Source organism: Rhea pennata, chromosome 32, assembly GCF_028389875.1.
Source record: "Rhea pennata isolate bPtePen1 chromosome 32, bPtePen1.pri, whole genome shotgun sequence".
NCBI classification, from domain to species: domain Eukaryota; kingdom Metazoa; phylum Chordata; class Aves; order Rheiformes; family Rheidae; genus Rhea; species Rhea pennata.
Window position 1 is genome coordinate 983,682 of NC_084694.1, and position 23,625 is coordinate 1,007,306.

Below are 23,625 nucleotides of genomic sequence, written 5' to 3' on the forward strand. Positions count from 1 at the left end.
AGGCCCAGTGCCCCTCCCCCCGTCCCAGCTCTCCCATTCCCAGTGTTCCCATTCCCAGTGTTCCCAGGCCCAGTGCCCCCCCGTCCCAGCTCTCCCATTCCCAGTGTTCCCATTCCCAGTGTTCCCAGGCCCAGTGCCCCCCCATCCCAGCTCTCCCATTCCCAGTGTTCCCATTCCCAGTGTTCCCATTCCCAGTGTTCCCAGGCCCAGTGCCCCTCCCCCCGTCCCAGCTCTCCCATTCCCAGTGTTCCCGTTCCCAGTGTTCCCAGGCCCAGTGCCCCCCCGTCCCAGCTCTCCCATTCCCAGTGTTCCCATTCCCAGTGTTCCCAGGCCCAGTGCCCCCCCATCCCAGCTCTCCCATTCCCAGTGTTCCCATTCCCAGTGTTCCCATTCCCAGTGTTCCCAGGCCCAGTGCCCCTCCCCCCGTCCCAGCTCTCCCATTCCCAGTGTTCCCGTTCCCAGTGTTCCCAGGCCCAGTGCCCCCCCATCCCAGCTCTCCCATTCCCAGTGTTCCCATTCCCAGTGTTCCCAGGCCCAGTGCCCCCCCCGTCCCAGCTCTCCCATTCCCAGTGTTCCCAGGCCCAGTGCCCCCCATCCCAGCTCTCCCATTCCCAGTGTTCCGTTCCCAGTGTTCCCAGGCCCAGTGCCCCCCCGTCCCAGCTCTCCCATTCCCAGTGTTCCCAGGCCCAGTGCCCCCCCATCCCAGCTCTCCCATTCCCAGTGTTCCCATTCCCAGTGTTCCCAGGCCCAGTGCCCCTCCCCCATCCCAGCTCTCCCATTCCCAGTGTCCCCCCCCCCCCCCCGTCCCAGCTCTCCCGTTCCCGAGGTTCCCGGCCCGGTTCCCACCCCCCCCCCCCCGTCCCGCCGCCGCCGCCGCCGCCGCCGCCGCCGCCGCCGCTCGGGCCCCACGTGCTCCCCCCTCCCCCCCCCAGTAAACACCGCGCCGGTCGCCGTGGCGACGGCGTTCCATGCCCCTGACGTCACCACGTCCGGCGTCCCTGTGTTTACGTCGCGCGGCAACCGCCGTGGCCAGGGCAACGGGCGAGGGGCGGGGCCAGCGGCTGAAGGGGCGGGGCCAGCGGCCGAAGAGGGGCGGGGCGATAGCGGCGCTCTAAGGGCTCGGCCGGGCCGGGACCAGCGTGTTCCCTCCCTCCCACCCCCCCCCCGCCCACGTCCACGCGTGTCCCCGTGTCCCTGCTTGGGCCTGTGCCCCGGCGTCCCCCCGTCCCCCCGTCCCCCCTCCTGTATCCAGATGTCCCCCAGGACCCCCCCCCCCCGTCCTAATGTCCCCACGTGTCCCCCACGTGCTCCCCCCCCTCGTCCCCCGTGTCCCCCCACGCCCCGTGTCCCCCCCCGTCCCCCGTGACCCCCCACCTCCCCCCCCCCGCCCCACATCCCCCCCCCCCGCCGGCACACGAGCCCCACCTGTCACAAGAGTTTTTATTAAAGTGTAAATGCCCCGTGCACGGGTGGGGGAGGGGGGCAGACATGCCCGGGGTGAGGGTGGGGGGCACCCGCTGGCCCCCCACCCCCACCCCAGCAGGGGCACCCCGAGGGGCGGGGGGGGCGTCGGGGTCACTGCGGCTTCGCTTTGGCACTTGGGAGCTTGGCTTGAATCCTGGGGGGAGAGGGGAGATTGGGGGGGGCACCCCCAGGGTGCTTCCCCCCCCCCCAAAAAAAAAACCCTATGCCCCCCCCCCCCAGGCAGGGTGAGGGTGCCCCAGGGTTTGGGGGTGCCCCATAGGAGAGGTCAGGGTGCCCTGGGATCTGGGGTGCCCCACAGGGGAGGTCAGGGTGCCCCAGGGTGTGGGGTGCCCTGGGGTTTGGGGTGCCCCAGGGTCTGGGGTGCCCCACAGGGGAGGACAGAGTGCCCCAGGGTCTGGGGTGCCCTGAGGTTTGGGGTGCCCCATACAGGAGGTCAGGGTGCCCCAGGGTCTGGGGTGCCCCACGGGCTCAGGGTGCCCCACAGGGGAGGTCGGGGTGCCCCAGGCTCTGGGGGGCCCCACAGGGGAAGTCAGGGTGCCCTGGTGTGTGGGGTGCCCCACAGGGGAGGTCAGGGTGCCCCAGGCTCTGGGGGGCCCCACAGGGGAGGTCAGGGTGCCTTGGTGTGTGGGGTGCCCCATAGGGGAGGTCAGGGCGCTTCAGGGTGCGGGGTGCCCTGGGATTTGGGGTGCCCCAGGGTGTGGGGGTGCCCCATAGGGGAGGTCGGGGCGCTCCAGGGTGTGGGGTGCCCTGGGATTTGGGGTACCCCAGGGTGTGGGGTGCCCCATAGGGGAGGTCGGGGCGCTTCAGGGTGCGGGGTGCCCTGGGATTTGGGGTGCCCCAGGGTGTGGGGTGTCCCAAGCAGGGTCAGGGTGCCCCGGGACCAGCTTTGGGGGTGCCCCGGGGCTGGTTAGGGGGTGCCCCAGGCTTTGGGGGGGGGCGGGGGCTTGGGGTAGCCTGGAGTTGTTTGGGGCCACCCTATAGGAGAGCTGAGGGTGCCCTGGGGGTCGGGGTGCTCCAGGGGAGCTGGGCTAGGGGGTGTCCCGGGGATGGGGCGCAGGTTGGGGGGCAGGTTGGGGAGGGGGGGGGGGGGGCAGGTTGGGGGGCAGCTCTCACCTGGCTCGGAGGTGGCTCAGGTGGTTCCTCACCAGCCCCACGTACTGGTCGATCTGTGCCTGGGTGGGGTGGGACACACCGGAGGGGGGGGGGGGGGACATTTCGGGGGGCGGGGTGGGGGGGGGACACAGGGGCACGTCCCCAGGTGTCCCCCGGCCCCGGCTCAGCGCCCCCCCGCGCCCCCCCCCGCCCCCCCGTACCTGGTGGTGCCGGTAGAGCACGGGGAAGGTGAACGCGCCGATCACGCCTGGGTGGGGGGGTGGGGGGGCGGGGGTCAGGCCTCCGTGTCCCCCCACGTCCCCACCTCCGCGCCCCCCCCCCGTGTCCCCGTCCCCACGTCCCACATCCATCCCCGCCCGTCCCCACATCCCCACGTCCCCGTGTCCCCACACCCACCCGTGTCCCCATCCCCACGTCCCACATCCATCCCTGTGTCCCCACGTCCCACGTCCCCACGCCCACCCGTGTCTCCATCCCCACGTCCCACGTCCCCGTGCCCACGTCCCCACATCCATCCCCACGTCCCCACACCCGTCCCCATGTCCCCGTGTCCCCACACCCACCCGTGTCCCCATCCCCACGTCCCACATCCACCCCTGCGTCCCCACATCCCACATCCATCCCTGCGTCCCAACACCCACCCATGTCTCCATCCCCACGTCCCCGTCCCCACGTCCCACATCCATCCCCACGTCCCACGTCCCCACACCCGTCCCCACCCCATCTGTGTCTCCATCCCCACGTCCCACATCCATCCCTGCGTCCCCACGTCCCCGTCCCCACGTCCCACATCCATCCCCACGTCCCACGTCCCCACACCCGTCACCACACCCACCCGTGTCCCCATCCCCACGTCCCACATCCATCCCCACGTCCCATGTCCCCACACCCGTCACCACACCCACCCGTGTCCCCATCCCCACGTCCCACATCCATCCCCACGTCCCACGTCCCCACACCCGTCACCACACCCACCCGTGTCCCCATCCCCACGTCCCACATCCATCCCCACGTCCCACGTCCCCACACCCGTCCCCACCCCATCCGTGTCTCCATCCCCACGTCCCACATCCATCCCTGCGTCCCCACGTCCCCGTCCCCATGTCCCACATCCATCCCCACGTCCCACGTCCCCACACCCGTCACCACACCCACCTGTGTCCCCATCCCCACGTCCCACATCCATCCCCACGTCCCACGTCCCCACACCCGTCCCCACACCCACCCGTGTCCCCATCCCCACATCCCACATCCATCCCTGCGTCCCCACGTCCCCGTCCCCATGTCCCACATCCATCCCCACGTCCCACGTCCCCACACCCATCCCCACACCCACCCGTGTCTCCATCCCCACGTCCCACATCCATCCCCACGTCCCACGTCCCCACACCCGTCCCCACCCCATCCGCGTCTCCATCCCCACGTCCCACATCCATCCCTGCGTCCCCACGTCCCCGTCCCCATGTCCCACATCCATCCCCACGTCCCCACACCCGTCCCCACACCCACCCGTGTCCCCATCCCCACGTCCCACATCCATCCCCACGTCCCACGTCCCCACACCCGTCCCCACCCCATCCGTGTCTCCATCCCCACGTCCCACATCCATCCCTGCGTCCCCACGTCCCCGTCCCCATGTCCCACATCCATCCCCACGTCCCCACACCCGTCCCCACACCCACCCGTGTCCCCATCCCCACGTCCCACATCCATCCCCACGTCCCATGTCCCCACACCCGTCCCCACACCCATCCGTGTCCCCATCCCCACGTCCCACATCCATCCCTGCGTCCCCACGTCCCCACATCCATCTCCACGTCCCCACACCCGTCCCCACGTCCCCACACCCACCTGTGTCCCCATCCCCACGTCCCACATCCATCCCCACGTCCCACATCCCCACACCCGTCCCCACACGCGTCCCCGCATCCGCACACCCACGCCCCACATCCATCCCTGTGTCCCCACGTCTCCATGCCCACGTCCCCACGTCCCCACACGCGGCCCCACACGCGGCCCCGTACCGATGCCGAGCAGCGTCAGCCCGTTGAAGACGGCGCCCACGTAGGTGAGCAGGTAGAACAGGAAGGCGAACTGCGGCCAGAGCCCGTCACTGCCCCACGGCGCCCGCTGCCCCACGGCGCCCGCCCGCCTGCCACCCCGCTGTGCCCCCCAGCGCCCACCCGCCTGCCACCCCACAGCACCCCAGAGCACCCACCTGCCTGCCACCCCACGGCGCGCCACTGCCCCACAGCACCCACCCACCTACCACCCCACGGCACTCCAGAGCACCCACCCGCCTGCCACCCCACTGCCCCACAGCACCTACCCGCCTGCCACCCCATAGCACCCCAGAGCACCCACCACCCTACAGCACCCACCTGCCTGCCACCCCACAGTGCCCCACTGCACCCACTGTCCCACAGTGCCCACCTGCCACCCCACGGCACTCCACTATGCCCACCCACCTACCACCTCATGGCACCCCACTACTGCACCCACTGCCCCACAGCACCCACCCGCCCACCACCCCATGGTTCCCACTGCCCCACAGCACCCACCCACACGCTGCCCCATGGCACCCACTGCCCCCCAGCGCCCACCCCGCCTGCCACCCCACAGCACCCACTAACCCATGGTGCCTACCTGCTGCCCCCCCCAGCACCCACCCCATAGCACCAGCTGCCCCACAGTGCCCACCCACACGCGACCCCCGCAGCACCCACCGCCCCACGGTGTCCACAGCACCTACCGCCCCGACGCCGACCACCACCCCGCTGCCCCACAGCCCCCACCGCCCTACAGCACCCTCTGGCCCACGGCACCCCCCACCCAAGCCCCCGGCGCCCCCCGGGCCGGCGGGTCCCACCTTGAGGGACTCGGGGAGGCTGTGCACGAGGAAGAGGCGGGCGAGGGTGCGGGCGGCGGCGGCGAGGTGGCGGCCCAGGCGCCGGGCGCAGCGCTGCTGCTGCTCGGGGCTCAGCCCCACGGCCGCATCCAGCTGCGCCCTGCGGCCACCGGCACTGCTGCTCGCACCGCCCGGGCGCCCCGGGGACCGGGGACACCGGGGGGAGGGCACCCAGGGCATGGGGGGACACCCAGGGGCACGGGGCTGGGGGGTCACCCAGGGCATGGGGACAGGGACCGGGGCCATGGGGATGGCACGGGCACCCACGCATGGGGACAGTATGGGCACCGGGGTGGCACCCAGGACATGGGGACAGGGACCAGGGACATGGGGATGGCACGGGCATGGGGACAAGATGGGCACCCAGGGTGGCACCCAGGACATGGGGACAGGGACTAGGGGCATGGGGACGGCACGGACACCGGGTATGGGGACAAGATGGGCACCCAGGGTGGCACCCAGGACACAGGGACGGGGACCGGGGGTAGGGGGACAGGTGTGGGGACGGGCACAGACACGGGGACTGGGCACGGAAGCGGCGCTAAGACAGACACGGCGATGGCACCAGCACGGACACGGGGACACGTACGTGACCGGCACCGAGGGCACAGGGGTGGCACCAGGGGGGGGCCATAGGGATAGGGATGGCACCGGGACGGGAACAGGAATGGCACTGGAATAGGCATGGGAATGGGCACGGCCCCAGTTTGGGGACAGGAACGGGGATGGGATGGGGATGGGGACGGCACCGGGACAGGGATGGCACTGGGATGGCACCGGGATGGGGACAGGAACAGGGATGGGATGGCCACGGGGACGGCACTGGGATGGGGACAGGGATGGCACCAGGATGGGCACAGGGACGGCACCGGAACGGGGACGGCACCGGGATGGGATGGGCACGGGGACAGGGATGGCACCAGAACAGGGACAGGGATGGCACTGGGATGGGGATGAGGATGGCGCCGGGATGGGCACGGCAGCAGTTTGGGGACAGGAACGGGGATGGGATGGGCACGGGGACGGCACCAGGATGGGGACAGGGATGGCACTGGGATAGGCACAGGAATGGGCACGGTGCCAGTTTGGGGGCAGGAACGGGGACGGGATGGGCACGGGGACGGCACCGGGATGGGCACGGCACCAGTTTGGGGACAGGCACAGGGACGGGAGGGGCATGGGGACGGCACCGGGATGGGGTCAGGGATGGCACTGGGATGGGCATGGCACCAGTTTGGGGACAGGCACGGGGACGGGAGGGGCACGGGGACAGGGATAGCACCGGGATGGGGACAGGGATGGCACCGGGATGGGCACGGCACCAGTTTGGGGACAGGAACGAGGATGGGATGGGCACGGGGATGGCACCAGGATGGGGACGGCACCGGGACGGGGACAGGCACGGGGACGGCACCGGGATGCGGGCAGGGTCCGCGCGCCCGTCGCTCACCGGAACGGGTGCTCGGCGGGGCCGGGGCGCAGGACCCCCAGGGCGGCCCGGTGCAGCCGCAACGGCAGGGTGACGGCCAGCACGGCCAGCGCCCCGTAGGCGCCCACGCTGACGGCGCTGAAGCGGGCCAGGCAGAGCAGCGCGCCCAGGGCGCCCGCCAGCGCCAGCGCCGACCGCCCCGGCGCCCGCCAGTACAGCAGCTCCCACACTGCGGGGCGCCCCGCAGGCTCGCACCGCGCTCCCCAGTACCGCCCAGTACCCCCCCCCACACACTATTCCCAGTGCCCCCCCCCCAACTATTCCCAGTGCCCCCACCCACTATTCCCAGTGCCTCCCAGTCTCCCCACGGTCCTGGATGCACCCCTCGGTGCCTCCAGGCTCTCCCCACCATGACCACCACCTTCCCCAGTATTCCCAGTGCTTCCCAGTTCCCTCTCCCTGTCTTTCCAGTGTCCCCTCCATGCCCATCAGTGTCTCCAGTGTCTTCTCCAAACTCTCACAGTATTCCCAGTCATTCCCAGCGCCCCCCCCCCAGTGCCCCCAGTTCCCCCTGATCCCCCCAGTATTCCCAGTCATTCCCAGTCACTCCCAGGGCCCCCAGATCCCCCTATCCCCCCACTCCCAGTATTCCCGGTCACTCCCAGTCCCCCACACACAGTGCCCATAGGTCCCCCGATCCCTCCCCCCAGTATTCCCAGTCACTCCCAGTTCCCCCAGTGTCCCCCCCATATTTCCCAGTGCCCTCTTGTGCCTCCAATCTCTCTCCAAACTCTCCCAGTGCTTCCAGTCACTCCCAGTTTCCCCTCTCAGACTCCCATGTTTCCACCAGTGCCCTTAATCCCTCCCCCCAGTGCCCCAGCCCTCCCAGTCCCCTCCAGTGTCCCCAGTCCCTTCTTCTCCAGTGCCCCAGCCCTCCCAGTCCCCTCCAGTGTCCCCAGTCCCTTCTTCCCCAGTGCCCCAGCTCTCCCAGTCCCCTCCAGTGTTCCCCAGTCCCTTCTTCCCCAGTGCCCCAGCTCTCCCAGTCCCCTCCAGTGTTCCCCAGTCCCTTCTGCCCCAGTGCCCCAGCCCTCCCAATCCCCTCCAGTGTCCCCAGTCCCTTCTTCCCCAGTGCCCAGCCCTCCCAGTCCCCTCCAGTGTTTCCCAGTCCCTTCTGCCCCAGTGCCCCAGCCCTCCCAGTCCCCTCCAGTGTTTCCCAGTCCCTTCTTCCCCAGTGCCCCAGCCCTCCCAGTCCCCTCCAGTGTCCCCAGTCCCTCTCACTGCCCTCCCCAGTGTCCCCAGTCCCTCCCAGTGTCCCTATGTCCCCTCTAACATCCCCCAGTGTCACTCCAGTCCCGCTCACTGCCTCTCAGTGTCCCCCAGTCCCTCCCCCCAGTATTCCCAGCCCTCCCAGTCCCCCTCCAGTATCCCCTCAGTGCCCCCAGTCCCTCCCCCCAGTATTCCCAGCCCTCCCAGTCCCCCCAGTCCTGCCCCCCAGTGCTCCCAGCCCACCCAGTCCCCCTCCAGTATCCCCTCAGTGCCCCCAGTCCCTCCCCCCACTGTTCCTCCAGCCCTCCCAGTCCCCCTGAACAGTGTCCCCAGTACCCCCGTGTCCCCTCTAGTGCCCCCCAGTGTCACCCCAGTGTCACCCCCAGTGTCACCCCTCCCCAGTGAAGGGGGAGCAGCCCCCCCCCCCCCCGGGCCCCGCACCCACCTTGACTCCCCATGGCGCCGCGGGGGCTGCTGGGCCAGTGGGGGGGGGCTATTTATAGCCGCCAATCCCGCCCGGACGCCTGGGCCCACCCCACCGCCCGGACGCCTGGGCCCCCCCTCCCCCTCCCCCTCCCCCTCCCCCACCGGGGGAGCCTCCCCCCCCCAGCCCCCCCCCGCGGGGAGCTCCCGCCGCCGGCCCCCGATTGGCCGCTCACCTATGACCTCGGCCGGCAGCGGGCTCGCGGATTGGTCAGTGCCCTCCGGGGGCCGCTCGGCGATTGGCTGAGGGCCCGCGGCGGCGCCGGGGGAGGCGGGCGGCGGGCGCGGGGCGCCCCCTGCGGGCCGGGCGGGCGGCGGCGGCGGCGGCGGCGGCGGCGCCGCGGCGGCTGCGGGGAGCGGGGGGGGGGCGGCGCTGAGGGCGGCCCCGTGCGGGGCCCCGACCGCCCCCCGACCCCCGAAACCACCCCAGATGGGGTCCCAACCCCCCACTTTGCCACAAAATGCACCAAATTGGGGTGCTGGGACCCGCCCCAAGCCCCGAAACTCCCTCAAATGGGGTCTCCACCCCCCACTTTGCCACAAAATGCACCAAATTGAGGTGCTGGGACCCTCCCCAAGCCCCGAAACTCCCTCAAATGGGGTCTCCACCCCCCACTTTGCCACAAAATGCACCAAATTGGGGTGCTGGGACCCTCCCCAAGCCCCGAAACTCCCTCAAATGGGGTCTCCACCCCCACTTTGCCACAAAATGCACCAAATTGGGGTGCTGGGACCCTCCCCAAGCCCCGAAACTCCCTCAAATGGGGTCTCCACCCCCCACTTTGCCACAAAATGCACCAAATTGGGGTGCTGGGACCCTCCCCAAGCCCCGAAACTCCCTCAAATGGGGTCTCCACCCCCCACTTTGCCACAAAATGCACCAAATTGGGGTGCTGGGACCCTCCCCAAGCCCCGAATCTCCCTCAAATGGGGTCTCCACCCCCCACTTTGCCACAAAATGCACCAAATTGGGGTGCTGGGACCCTCCCAAGCCCCGAAACTCCCCCAAATGGGGTCTCCACCCCCCACTTTGCCACAAAATGCACCAAATTGGGGTGCTGGGACCCCCCCAAGCCCCGAAATTCCCCCAAATGGGGCCTCAAACCTCCACTTTGCCACAAAATCTTCCAAATTGCCTCGCGATCCCCCCCAATTGCCCCAAGCACCCCCCAAAAAGAGGCCTTGAGACCCCCAATTGCCCCAACCCCTACCAAACTATATCCCAGACCCCCCAATTGCCCCAATCCCCCCAAAAAAGTATCCCTGAGACCCCCAGTTGCCCCAACCCCCCCCAAACAGTATCCCAGAGCCCCCCAATCCCCCCCAAAACGGCCCCTGAGATCCCCAGTTGCCCCAAGCCCCCCCAAAACAGTATCCCAGGACCCCCCAATTCCCCAATCTCCCCCAAAAGGATCCTTGAGACCCCCAGTTGCCGCAAGCCCCCCCAAAACAGTATCCCAGAACCCCCCAGTTGCCTAAATCCCCCCCAAAAAAGGATCCCTGAGACCCCCAATTGCCCCAAGCCTGCCCAAAACAGTATCCCAGGACCCCCAATTCCCCAATCCCCCCCATAAAGGATCCCTGAGACCCCCAGTTGCCCCAAGCGCCCCAAACCAGTATCCCAGAACCCCCAATTCCCCCCCAAAATGGCCCCTGTGACCCCCAGTTGCCCCAAGCCCCCCAAAACAGTATCCCAGAACCCCCCTAATCTCCCCCAAAAGGGCCCCTGAGATCCCCAGTTCCCCCAATCCCCCCAAAACAGTATCCCAGAACCCCCCAATTCCCCCCCAAATGGCCCCAGAGACCCCCAGTTGCCCCAATCCCCCCAAGAAGGGGCCCTGAGACCCCCAGTTGCCCCAAGCCTCCCCCCAAGCGATGCCCCCCCCCCCCCATACCTGGGCTGGGCGGCTGCTCCCCGGCGGCGGCGGGTGCTGGCTGGAGCCCCCCCGGCCCCGGCAGCCCCTCGAGGGGGTCGGGGCCGTCGGCGAGGGGCACGAGGGGGGCGCGGGGGGGGTCCGGCCCCCGGGCGGGCGCCCCCCGCTCGCCGCCGGGCCCGGGGCTCAGGCGGGGGGGCCGCCCGCGGCGGGGGTCGCGGCGGGCTCGGGCGGCCGGTTCTCCGGGGGGCGCCCCCCCCCCGGCGAAGGCGATGTAGGAGAAAGTGAGCTCCCGCGGGCCCCCCCGGCCCCCCGCGCCTTCATCCGCCTCCTCCTCCTCCTCCTCGGGGGGCTCCGGCGTCGGCGGCAGCTCGGGGAAGTCCGACTCCTCGTTGCCGCCTGCCCAGGGTGGGGGGTGGGAGTGGGGGGCAACCAGCCCGGAGGGGGTGGGGGGGAGGTGAGGGGGGCTGGGGCACCCCGTTTCCCCCCATCCTCCTCCTCCTGCCCCCCAAAATGTGGGGCTCAGACCCACTCACCCTCCGTGGAGTCCGGCGTGGTGGAGGCCGTGGATGGAGACTCTTCTGGGGGGGGGGAGGGGGGTCATCGGGGTCCTGTCATCCCCCCCCCACCATGTGCCACCCGCTCTGTCCCCTGCTGCTGTCCCATCCCCACCCCCACCCTGCTCCCTCTGTCCCTGGGGTGCCCTCCACCCACCCACCCAGTTTCCCATGCCAGTGTCAGGGCCTCCATCCTGGTACCTCCACCCCAGTGCTCCCGATCCCAGGACTCCCAGTGTCCCCATCCCCAGTGCTGCCAGCCCTGGGGCCCCCATTCCCAGTATTCCCAGCATCCCCTATCCCCAGTGAACCCAAGCCCAGTGCTCCCAGCCCAGCCCCAGGGCCCCCATTTGAGCACCTCCAGCCCTGGTGCCACCAGCCCTGGTATCTCCAGCCCTGGTGTCCCTGGGCCCAGTTCTCCCAGTGTCCCCAACCCTGGTGTCCCTATCCTGGTACCTTCAGTCCCCATATTCCCATCCCCAGTACTCCCAGCGTCCCCATTCCTGGTGCCACCAGGCCTGATATTTCCATCCCCAGTACCCTCCAATGCCACCATCCCCAGAACCCCATTCCTGCCACCATCCCTGGTACCTCCATCCCTGTGGTCTTCATCCTAGCTACTTCTCATCCCAGCCCCTCCCAGTACCTCCATCCTGGGACCCCCCATTCCTGGTGTCCCTGTTCCTGATACCTCCATCCCAGGAACCCCCAGCCTCTCCCGGTGTATCCCAGGTACCCCCATTCCCGGTACCCCTATCCCCGACTCCACCCACTACTGCCATCCCCGGTTCCTGCATCCCAAATACGCCCGGAGACCCCCAGCCTCAGTGCCACCATCTCTGGTGTCCCCATCCTTGGTGTCCCCATGCTAGACCCCTCCATTCCCACACCCCCATCCCAGCGCATCCATGCCCAGACCCTCCTGGTACCCACATCTCCAGTCCCCACATCCTGGTGCCCCCATCCCAGTGCATCCATGCCCGGCCCTTCCAGGAACCAAATCCCGGTGTCTCGTTCCCAGTGCTCTCATCCCACGTTCCTCCGTCCCCAGCTCCACCCAGTGCCCCCATCCCAGTGCATCCATGCCCGGCCCTTCCAGGAACCAAATCCCGGTGTCTCATTCCCAGTGCTCTCATCCCACGTTCCTCCGTCCCCAGCTCCACCCAGTGCCCCCATCCCAGTGCATCCATGCCCGGCCCTTCCAGGAACCAAATCCCGGTGTCTCATTCCCAGTGCTCTCATCCCGTGTTCCTCCATCCCCAGCTCCACCCAGTGCCCCCATCCCGGTGCATCCATCCCCAGCCCCTCCCAGTGGCTCCATCCCGGTGCCCCCATCCCAGTGCCTCCATCCCCAGCTCCTCCCAGTACCCACATCTCCAGTCCCCATATCCCGGTGCCCCCATCCCGGTTCATCCATGCCTGGCCCTTCCCAGTACCCGCATCTCTGGTACCCCCATCCCAGTGCCCCCATCCCGGTTCATCCATGCCCGGCCCCTCCCGGTGCCCACATCTCCGGTACCCACATCCCGGTGCCCCCACGCCCGACCCCCCATCCCGGTGCCCCCCATCCCGGTGTGTCCCCCCCCCCAGTCCCGGTGCCCGGCCCCGCCCCGCCGCCGCTCCGTACTGCAGTGGGCGAAGCCCAGGACCTGCCCCATGGCGGCGGCCCCCGCATGGGGCTCCCGGTCTCCCTCGGCCCCCGGGCCGGCGCCGCCGCGCATCACCGCGGCGCCATGGCGGGGCCCGGCGGCGGCGGCGGCGGCGGCGGCGGCGGCGGCGGCGGCGGCGGCGGCGGACAAAGGGCGGCGGCGGCGGGGCGGGGCCGGGGCGGGGCGGACCCGGCATCGGCACCGGCACCGGGGGCCGCGCTCCGCGCCCGCCCTGAGCCCCGGCCGCGGGGCGGGGAGGGGGGAGGGGGGGGGGGGACATAGCCCGTCCCGGGTGGGCTCCCAGGTCCCACGGGGGGCAACCGGACCCGCGTGGGGACTGAGGGGTCCCACCGGGGACAGTCGTTCCCCGGGGTGGTGGTGGGGGGGGAAACTTAGGGGTCCCACGCGGGGCAGCCGGTCCCGAGGGGGCTCCGTGCCGCCCCCCTCCTCCCCAGGCAGCACTCAGGAAGACGCTCGGTGCCCCCCCCCCAAAACACACACACACACACACATCCACGCGGGGCCGTGACCGTGGGCGGGGCCGTGGGCGGGGCCGTGACCGCCCTCATCGCCAGCCCCTCCCCGCTCATCTTCCCCCCTGCCCAGCCCCACCCGCCGCTCCTCCGCGGTGGGGCCCACGCGCGAGGCATCGCCCTTTTAAGAGGGGCGGCGGCCCGCGGTTGCGCGCCGCGCGCCGCCGTTACCGGCGCGGCGGGAGCGCGCGCGCGGCGGGAGGGGGGGCGGGGACAGGGGCGGGGCTACGGAGGCCCCTCCCCTCCCTTCCCGGCTCCTTCCCGGTCCTCCCCCCCCCCCCCCCCCCCGCGCTTCCCCCGACCCCGGGGCCGGTCCCGCCCCGCCCCGCCCGCCGCCGCTACCGGAAGGGCCCGGCCGGGCCGTGCGCACCCGCCGCCGCCAGCATGAGGTGAGCGGGGACCGGGGACCGGGGGGGGGGGGGGGGGGGGTCCTGGAACACGGTCCGGTCCCGGGAAAGGGCGCGGGGGGGGGGGGGGGAGGGAGGGAGGATCCCGGAACCGGGAGAGCGATCCGGTACCGGGGGGTCGCTGTCGGTGGGGAGCCGCGTGGGGGTGGGGGCACCCCGCGGGGGGGGGGTCGGGTCCCATAGGGTCACTGGGGTCCCCAAGGTGGGGGTCACGCAGCCCTTGGGGTCACCTGGTCCCTGGGGGGGGGGTCCCATCGGGGTTGGGGGGGGCACTGGGGTCCCCACGGTGGGGGTCACGCAGCCCTTGGGGTCACCTGGTTCTCAGGGTCCCCAGGATGGGGGTCACCTGGCCCCTGGGGGGGGGTCCCATCGGGGTTGGGGGGAGTCACTGGGGTCCCCAAGGTGGGGGTCACCAACCGCTCGGGGTCTCCTGGTCCTTGGGGTGCTGGGGTTGGGGGTCACCTGGCCCTGAGGGATCCCTGGGTTCAGGTCACCTGGTCAGTGGGGTCCTCGAGGTGGGGGATCACCCAGGCTCCCAGGGCCCTCAGGTCCCCAAGGTGGGGGGTCACCCAGTTCCCAGGGTCCCATGGTCCTTGGGTCCCCAAGGTGGGGGTCGCTCACCCTGGGGGTCCCCAAAGTGCTGGTCAACAGGGTCCCCAGGGTGGGGGTCACTCTGCCTTGAGAGGTCCATGGGGTTCAGGTCATCTGGTCAATGGGGTCCCCAGGGTGGGTGTCATCCAGCCCTGGGGGTCTCCTGGTCCTCAGGTCCCCAAGGTGAGGGTCAACGGGGTCCCTGGGGTGCAGCCAGCCCGTGCAGGACAGTGGGGTTCCTGGGAGGGGTCCCCAGGGTGGGGGTCACCAAGTCAGTGGGGTTCCTTGGAGGGGGGGGTCCCCAGGGTGGAAGTCACCAAGTCAGTGGGGTTCCTTGGAGGGGGGGTCCCCAGGGTGGGGGTCACCAAGTCAGTGGGGTTCCTTGGGGGGGGGGGGTCCCCAGGGTGGAGGTCGCTCAATCCATGGGGGTCCTCAAGGTGCACCTAGCCCTTGGGAGCCCCAAGGTGCGGGTCAGTGGGGTCTCTGGGGGTCCCTAAGGTGGGGGTCACCTAGTCATGGGGGTCCCAAAGGTGAGGGGAGTGGGAGCACCCATGGGTGCTGACCTGGTCGCACGGCAGCACCAAACCTGCCCTTATTTGGTCACTGCCGGTGTGGGGCGCCCGCCCCACGGCGCTTCCTGCCCCACCGTGCGCCTCCCTTCCCCCCCCCCCAGCACCCCGAGTGGCACCCTTGGGTGAGGGGGCCAGGGTGGGGGGCAGGGTGCTGCTCCCCCTACTCCACGGGGTGTTTGGGGAGGGTCTGCACGAACCCAGGTCCTCGCTGTTGTCCTCCCCCCGCCCCGCACAACCCGGATGTCCCAGGTCCTGCCCTAGGGAAGGGGGAGGGGCTCCGCTCGGACGCCTGGGCCCTCTGCGCACCCTGAGGAAGTGGGGGGGGGGGCAGGGCCCGGACGCCTGGGTCCCCTGCTGATAAGGGGAAGGAAAAGGAGGGGGGGGGGAAGGTTTGGGGTGTGCTTGCGGGCTGGGTGCCTGCCCGAGGGGTGGGGGCAGCAGCATTTGGGGGTGCCCCATGCCCAGGGGGTGCCCCATGCCCAGCTTTGGGGGTGCCCCATGACCCAGGGGTGCCCCATGACTTGGGGGTGCCCCATGCCCAGCTTTGGGGTGCCTCAAGCCCCAAAGAAGCCCCATATTGAGCTTTAGGGGTTCCCTACAACTCAAGGGTGCCCCATGCCCAGCTTTGGGGTGCCCCATGCTGAGCTTTGAGGGTACCCTATGACCCAGAGATGCTCCATGCCCAGGCTTGAGGGTGCCCCATGGCCCAGGGGTGCCCCATACCCAGCTTTAGGGTGCTTCGAGAGGTCCCCAATGTCCTGGGATCCCCCATGTCCAGATGCAGGGTGACCTGGTGCCCTGGGGTGCCCCACGCACAGCTTTGAGGGTGACCCCATGTCCTGGGATGTCCCGGGGTGCCCCACGACCCAGGGGTGCCCCATGCCCAGCTTTGGGGGTGACCCCACATCTAGGGATGTCTCAGAGGTGCCCCACGTCCTGACGTGACCCATGTTCAGCTTTGGAGGTGCCCCATGACCCAGAGATGTCCCACGCTCGGCTTCAGAGGTGCCCCATGATCCAGGGGTGCCCCATTTTCGGCTTTGGGGGTGCTCTGTGACCCAGCGGTGCCCCACGCTCAGCTTTAGAGGTGCCCCATGACCCAGGGGTGTCCCACACTCAGCTTTGGAGGTGCCCCATGACCTGGGGGTGCCCCACACCCGGCTTTGGAGGTGCCCCATGACCCAGAGGTGTCCCACGCTCAGCTTTGGAGGTGCCCCATGACCAAGGGGTGTCCCACACCCGGCTTTGGAGGTGCCCCATGACCAAGGGGTGCTCCACACCTGGCTTTGGAGGTGCCCTATGGCTCAGAGGTGCTCCACGCTCAGCTTCGGAGGTGCCCCATGACCCGGGGAGGGTGGGGCCCGTTCCTGGGGGTGCCGCGTTCCTGGGGGGAAGGGGGCACCCCGCGCCCGTTCCCGGGGCTGACGGCTGCCCGCAGCGAGACGGTGGTGTGCAGCGCCCGCGCCACGGTGATGCTCTACGACGACGCCAACAAGAAGTGGGTGGCGGCGGGCAGCGGCCCCCAGGCCTTCAGCCGGGTGCAGCTGTACCGCAGCACCGGCGGCGCCCCCGCCTTCCGCGTCGTCGGCCGCAAGATGCAGCCCGACCAGCAGGTGCCACCGCCGGGGCGGCTGGGGACACCGGGGGCACCGCGGGGACTGGGGCGGCTGGGGACACCGCTGGGACCAGGGAGGACCAGGGCGCTCTCAGCCAGGGATGTTGGGGACACCAAGGGAGCTGGGGACACCACTGGGACCAGGGAGGACCAGGGCCTTCTCAGCCATGAAGTTTGGAGATGCCAAAGGAGCTGGGGACACCACCGGGACCAGGGATAGTGGGGACACTAGGGGAGATGGGACCATCAGAGGCATCACTGGGATCAGGGCCTTCCCAGCCATGAAGTTTGGAGAAACCAAGGGAGCTGGAGACACCACCGGGACTGGGGAGGTGGGGACGCTAGGGGAGCTGGGGACACCATTGGGGATGGTGGGGACACTAGGGGAGCTGGGGCCAACAGGGACACCACTGGGACCAGGAAGACCAAGGCCTCCCCAGCCATGAAGGTTGGAGATGCCAAGGGAGCTGGGGACACCATCGGGACTGGGGAGGACCAGGGCCTTCCCAGCCATGGAGGTTGGGGACACCAAGGGAGCTGGGGACACCACTGGGAATAGTGGGGACACTAGGGGAACTGGGGCCAACAGGGACACCACGGGGACCAGGGAGAACCAGGGTCTTCCCAGCTGTGAAGGTTGGAGACACCAAGGGAGCTGGGGACACCACCGGGACTGGGGAGGTTGGGGACACCAAGGGAGCTGGGGACACCACTGGGGATGGTGGGGACACTAGGGGAGCTGGGGCCAACGGGGACACCACTTGGACCAGGAAGGACCAGGGCCTCCCCAGCCATGAAGGTTGGAGATGCCAAGGGAGCTGGGGACACCACTGGGACTGAAGGCGGCTGGGGATGCCACTGGGACCAGGGAGGTTGGGGACACCACAGGAGCTGGGGACACTGCTGGGACCGGGGGTGCTTGGAGACACCAGGGACTCCATCAGGGTCAGGGAGGCTGAGGATGCTGTTGGAGCCAGGGGAGGTTGGGGATGGGGACACCAAGGGGGCTGGGGACCTCAGGGACGCTGCTGGGACCACAGGGAGCTGAGGACACCAGGGGGACTGGGGACACCAAGGGGGCTGGGGACTTCAGGGATGCTGCTGGGACCACAGGGAGCTGAGGACACCAGGGGGACTGGGGATACCAAGGGGGCTGGGGACCTCAGGGATGCTGCTGGGACCACAGGGAGCTGGGGACACCAGGGGGACTGGGGATACCAAGGGGGCTGGGGACCTCAGGGACGCTGCTGGGACCACAGGGAGCTGGGGACACCAGGGGGACTGGGGACACCAGAGACACCACCAGGAGCATAAGGGTCCTTGGGGGGGGGGGATGACACACGGGGAGGACGATGATGTGATCCCCAAGGCTGGAGCACGGGTGTCTGGGGCCGGGAGGACCCGGACGTCAGGTGACCGCGTTCCCCGCGGCGCGCTGTCCCCAAACAGGTCGTCATCAACTGCGCCATCGCCAAGGGGCTCAAGTACAACCAGGCGACGCCGAGCTTCCACCAGTGGCGCGACGCCCGCCAGGTCTGGGGCCTGAGCTTCGGCTCGCGCGAGGACGCCGCCCTCTTCGCCGCCGCCATGCTCCAGGCCCTGGAGGCCCTGGAGGCGGGTGAGCGGGTGACGCCGTGGGTGACGTCGCCAGCAGGGTTCCTTCCCCTGCATGGGAGGAACCCGTGGGTTTCTCCCACCCATGGGTTGGTGACGCCGCGGTTGATGTCCACCGGTTTGGGGGACTGAGCTTTGGGTGACACGAGGCCACCGGGCTCTTTGCTGCCGCCCTGGAGGTGGGTGGATGAGGTGACACCAGGGAGGTGATGTTGGGGTTGGTGACACCATGGTTGACATCCCCCAGTTTGAGGGACTGAGCTTTGGGTGACACGAGGCCACCGGGCTCTTTGCTGCCGCCCTGGAGGCGGGTGGATGAGGTGACACCAGGGAGGTGATGTTGGGATTGGTGACACCATGGTTGACACCCCCCAGTTTGAAGGACTGAGCTTTGGGTGACACGAGGCCACCGGGCTCTTTGCTGCCGCCCTGGAGGCGGGTGGATGAGGTGACACCAGGGAGGTGACATTGGGGTTGGTGACACCATGGTTGACATCCCCGAGTTTGAGGGACTGAGCTTTGGGTGACACGAGGCCACCGGGCTCTTTGCTGACGCTCTGGAGGCGGGTGGATGAGGTGACACCAGGGAGGTGACATTGGGGTTGGTGACACCATGGTTGACATCCCCGAGTTTGAGGGACTGAGCTTTGGGTGACATGAGGCCACCGGGCTCTTTGCTGCCGCCCCAGAGATGGACAAGCAGGTGACACCAGGGATGTGACACCCAGGGGTGGCCCGCCACGACGCACCCCCCTCCCTCCCCCCAGCTCGGGGACGTCCCCGGGGGGTGCCCTGACCCCCCTGCTCCCCCCCCAGGTCCTGCTCAGCCCTGGCCTGTCCCCAACGGCCCGTCCCCAGAGGAGCCGGAGCAGCAGAGGAGGTAGGAGCCCCCCCCATGCACCTGGGGGCACCCTGGGGTGCTCCCCCCGACCCCCACCCTGCCCCATGGCACCCCGAGGGGACAGGATTCCCCCCCTCTCCCCGGTGTGGTGCCCCCCTGCTTGGGAGGGGGCTCTGCCAATGGAGAGGCTGCCTTGGGGGTCAGGGTGCCCATGGGGGGGCAGTGGGTGCTGATTGGGGGTCAGGGTGCCCCTGGGGGGGAGGAGCTGTTGGTGCTGACTTGGGGGTCAACGTGCCTGTGGGTGCTGCTGGGGGAGGTCAGGGTGCCCTGGGGGGGGGAGCTGTGGGTGTGGACTTGGGGGTCAGCGTGCCTGTGGGTGCTGCTGGGGGGGGCAGGGTGCCCCTGGGGGTGGGGGAGCTGTGGGTGCTGATTTGGGGGTCAGGGTGCCTGTGGGTGCTGCTGGGGGGGGGCAGGGTGCCCCTGGGGGGGAGGGAGCTGTGGGTGCGGACTTGGGGGTCAGCGTGCCTGTGGGTGCTGCTGCGGGGGGGGTCACGGTGCTCCTGGGGGTGGGGGAGCTGTGGGTGCTGATTTGGGGGTCAGGGTGCCTGTGGGTGCTGCTGGGGGGGGTCAGGGTGCCCTGTGGGGGAGGGAGCTGTGGGTGCGGACTTGGGGGTCAACGTGCCTGTGGGTGCTGCTGGGGGGGGGGTCACGGTGCCCCTGGGGGGGGAGCTGTGGGTGCTCACTTGGGGGTCAGGGTGCCATGGGGGGGGTCCCGCCGCGCTGACCCCTCTCCCCGCAGGCCGGAGGAGCCGGAGCGGCGCGCGGCCAGCGCAGGTGGGTGCCGGGGGGGGGAGCTGAGCCCCCCCCCCAACCCCTCACCCCCAATCTGGGGGGGGGAGGGGGCGACCGGCATGGGTGCCCCCCCCCGAGCCGCTCTCCCCCTCCCCCTCCCCGCAGGCGCCCCGGCCCTGGCCGCGGGGGGGCCCCCGCCACCCCCCGGCCCCCCCGCCGCCCCCGGGCCCCCCCCCACCGCCGCCAGGGCCCCCCCCCGGCACCGCCGCCGGGGTCCCACCGGCCCCCCCCCCTGCCCGGGCCTGCCGCCGCCGGGGGGGGCACCGGGGGGGGGACTGGCTTCGCCGCCGCCATCGCCGGCGCCAAACTCAGGAGAGTCGGGAAGGTACCGTGGGGGGGGAATTACCCCGGGGGGGGGGGAACTTATGGGGAGGGAATCCCCTGGGGGGGGGATTACCCCTTGGGGGAGCTCAAGGGGGGCAATTACTCTCTCGGGGGGGGGAGGATCGCTGGGGGGGCACCTTGGGGGGCTAATACCTGGTTTGGGGGCAGGTCCCATGGGGGGCAATTCCCACGGGGGGGGGCAATAGCTAGTTTGGGGGTGGGTCCCATGGGGGAGGCAGTGCTGGGGGGGCAATTCCCACGGTGGGGGGGCAATAGCTGGTTTGGGGGTAGGTCCCATGGGGGGGGCAGTGCTGGGGGGGGCAATTCCCACAGTGGGAGGGGGGCAGCTGGGGGGGGCAATACCTGGTTTGGGGGTAGTTCCCATGGCGGGGGCAGTGCTGGGGGGGGGGCTCTGGGAGGAGGGAATACCCCGGGGTTGGGGGCAGGACCTGGGGTGTGGGGGGGGGCCTACAGTAACCCCGTTTCGTGTCCCCCCCCCCCAGCAGGACGAGGCACCCGGTGCGGCGGCAGCGGCCGCCCCCCCCAAGGGTGACAGCGCCCGTGGGGGGGGCGGGGGGGGGGCTCATGGAGGAGATGAGCGCCATGCTGGCCCGACGGTGAGCGGGGAGGGGGGAGCGGCTGTGACATTTTGGGGGGGGGGGTCACACATGCTTGGGGACACCGCGCTGAACCCCCACACACACCCCTTCCCCCCCCCCCAGGAGGAAAGCCACGCTGCAGGGGGACAAACCAGCGCCAAAGAGGGACGAGGACGCCACCAGCGTGAGTGCCCCCCCCCCCAAATACCGCTTTTGGGGGGTCCCCCCCAATCCCTGTGCCCCCCCAGCTTCCCCCCACGGGGTCATTTTGCCCCCCCCATGTCCTCTCCTGGGGGCTTCCTGTTGCCCCCTGCTTGGTATTTGGGAGGGGGGTGACACTCCGTGCCCCCCCTGCTCATCTCCCAGTTAATCTCCCCCTGACACCCCCTCTCCCCCCGGCCTGGCTCCTACCCCCTTGCGCCCCCCCCTCAAAATACCCCTGTGACTCCGCCTCTTGCCCCCAGCTGGACGACGCGGAGCCGGCGGGCGCTAGGACCGCGGGGCAGGCGGCGGGTGAGTGCGGGAGAACTACAGCTCCCAGCATGCCCTGCCGTGGCAGCGCAGCGCAGAGCCTGCTGGGAGCTGTAGTCCTGCAGGAGGTGTGGGATTTCTGGGGGGGTGGTTGGTTTGGGGGGGGCTCTGCCCCCCCCCAACCTCACCCCCTGCCCCATTGCTGCAGAGCCCGTCCGGAGGCCCTGGGAGAAGGCCAGCACCACACTGCCCCGGTGGGTGCTGGGGGGGTCGGAATTTGGGGTGCCTATGGGGCAGGGGAGGAGGGTTGGGGGATGGGGATAACCAGGAAGGGGGCTTTGGGGTGCCCAGGGTGCAGGGAGGGGATTTGAGGGGCGCTGGGGGATTGGGGGTGCCCAAGGAGGGGGGGGGCAGTTGGGGTGCCTGGGGGGCAGGGAGGGGAATTGGGGGGGGGTGGTGCTCGGAGATTGGGGGTGCCCAAGGTGGGGGGGGACCCAGAGTGCAGGGTTGTGGGGGGGGGGTTTAATCTGCTGCGTCCCCCCCCCAACATACCCCCCCCCAGGATGAAGTCGGCCATGCCCGCGGCCCCCGCCGAGCCCCCTGGCACCACCACCGACGAGTCGGACCTGGAGCGCATCAAACAGGTACCGGGGACCTGGGGGGGGGGACTTGAGGGGGGGGAACATAGTGGGGGGGTGCATGGGGGGGGGAGGAGCATGGGGGGGACAGAGCAGCCCCCTTACCCTGCCCCCCCCTCCCCGCAAGCAGGAGCTGCTGGAGGAGGTGAGACGGGAGCTACAGAAGATGAAAGAGGAGATCATCGAAGGTGGGTGCGGGGGGGGGGGGGCACTGGGGGGCTCTGAGCAGGTGGCTGGGGGGCAACTGGGGGATCATGGGGTATTGGGGGGCACAGGGAGCAACTAGGGAGCTCTGGAGGGTCACAGGGCACTGGGGGGGCTCTGAGAAGTGGGGCTGGGGGGGCAACTGGGAGGCCTGGGGCGCATGGGGAGCTGTTGAGGGGGGCAGTTGTGGGGCTCAGGGGACATTGGGGGGGCACAGGGGGCTGCTGCGGGGCTGGGGGGGGGCACAGGGAGCGGTGGGGGCTCTGAGCGGGGGGGGCTTGGGGGGCAATCGGGAGGCTCAGGGTGGATGAGGGGGGTAACAAAAAGCTGCTGTGGGGCAGTTTGGGGGGGGTTATGGAGAGCCCGGACCCCCCCCCCAAGCCACCCAGCGGGTGGGGGTCACACCCTATGTGACATTTCTCCCCCCCCCCTCCAGCGCTGGTGGCGGAGCTGCGGAAGCGGGGTTCACCCTAGCCCCCCCCCCCCACCCCCCAGCCACGGGACCACCCCCCCCCAGGCTGGGCCGGGCTGAGGGGGGAGGAGGGGGCTGCCGCTACCCCCCCACACCTTCCCCCCCCCCCGGGGCTGGTCCCGGCCGTGGGGCCCTGCGCTGCCCCCCACGCACACCCCTTCACACCCCTCCAGCCTCGTGCCCCTGCCGTGGGGCGGGGGGGCCCCCCGGGCTGCCCCCTGCCCCCCAGGCTGTGCCTTACCGGCCGGGGGGCAGCACCCACGGGGCCCCCCCTCACTGTGCCCACACACACACACCCCCCGGTGGCACCCGCACCCACCCTTTCGGTTGGGACCCTCTCCACTTTTTTTGGGCTTCTTTTATACTTCTAGGGTGCGGGGGGGGGGGACACCCCCAATCTCCCCCCCCCCCGCACCAGGCAGATTCGGGGTCTTTTTTACACCGCTCTTGTTTTTTTCACTTTTTTTTAATTTGGGTTTTTGGGGTAGGGGAAAAATGCGGGGGTGCTCCCCCCTCCCCCACACCAGCACCCCCACCCCCCACCCCTGGGTGCTGCGGGGGTGGGAGGGGGGAGCAGTGGGAGGGGGAGCAACCAGCCGCCCCCCCCCCCCCCCCCGGCGCCGCTCGCGAATAAACCCGGCGTTTTGTACGTGCCGCCCGCCTCCGCCTCGTCCCCACGTGTGTCCCCCCCCCCCCCCCCCACCCGGGGGGGGTGGGTGACCCGTCACTCTCCCGTCGTGTCGTGCCCCCCCCCCCGGCAGCGGTGACACGGCAAGGAGAGAGGCGACAGCAGCTCTTTTGCTTTGGTTTAATGCCGGGCCACCCTGTCCCCCCCCCCCCCCCTCGCTGGTGGCCCTGCGGGTGGCACCGGGGCGGGGGCCACCCCCGCGGTGGCACGTGGTGGCCTCATGGTGGCCCGGGGGAGCCCCCCACCCCCCACCCCGGTGGCACGTGCCACCGTTGCGGTGGCCCTGCGGTGACACGGGGGACCCCCGTGGTGGCAGGGGCCACCTCGGGTGGTGGCGGTTGGGGGGGGGGGGGGGGAAGGATGCCAAGCCCCGCCCCATGGTTATGGCCCCGCCCCCCGAGGGCTGCTCCCCACCAATCGCAGCCCAGCCCCGGGGTCGT

General features: G+C 70.3%; 2 protein-coding genes across 2 annotated transcripts; one reads left to right on the forward strand and one right to left on the reverse strand.

Annotated features, from left to right (window-relative positions):
• Positions 1-1,426: 1,426 nt before the first annotated feature.
• Positions 1,427-12,773, reverse strand: RTN2 (reticulon 2). The gene is made up of 9 exons (XM_062598202.1): positions 12,743-12,773; positions 11,095-11,139; positions 10,580-10,957; positions 6,957-7,164; positions 5,468-5,606; positions 4,623-4,692; positions 2,799-2,845; positions 2,599-2,657; positions 1,427-1,618 (listed from the first exon to the last, which is right to left on the reverse strand). Exons 1-9 carry the CDS (start codon positions 12,771-12,773, stop codon positions 1,576-1,578), a joined length of 1,020 nt encoding a protein of 339 aa, XP_062454186.1. The 3' UTR covers positions 1,427-1,575.
• Positions 12,774-13,603: 830 nt separating this feature from the next.
• On the forward strand, positions 13,604-23,151 carry VASP (vasodilator stimulated phosphoprotein; the record flags this gene model as incomplete). Its single annotated transcript, XM_062598203.1, is given in 16 exon segments — positions 13,604-13,686; positions 16,306-16,480; positions 17,932-18,100; positions 18,913-18,976; positions 19,737-19,771; positions 19,895-19,938; positions 19,940-20,014; positions 20,016-20,114; positions 20,617-20,682; positions 20,684-20,730; positions 20,836-20,896; positions 21,177-21,225; positions 21,392-21,437; positions 21,746-21,827; positions 21,952-22,009; positions 22,462-23,151. Coding segments are annotated over 16 exon segments (1,191 nt in total), but the record flags the coding sequence as incomplete, so codon positions are not given.
• Between the last annotated feature and the right edge of the window lie 474 nt (positions 23,152-23,625).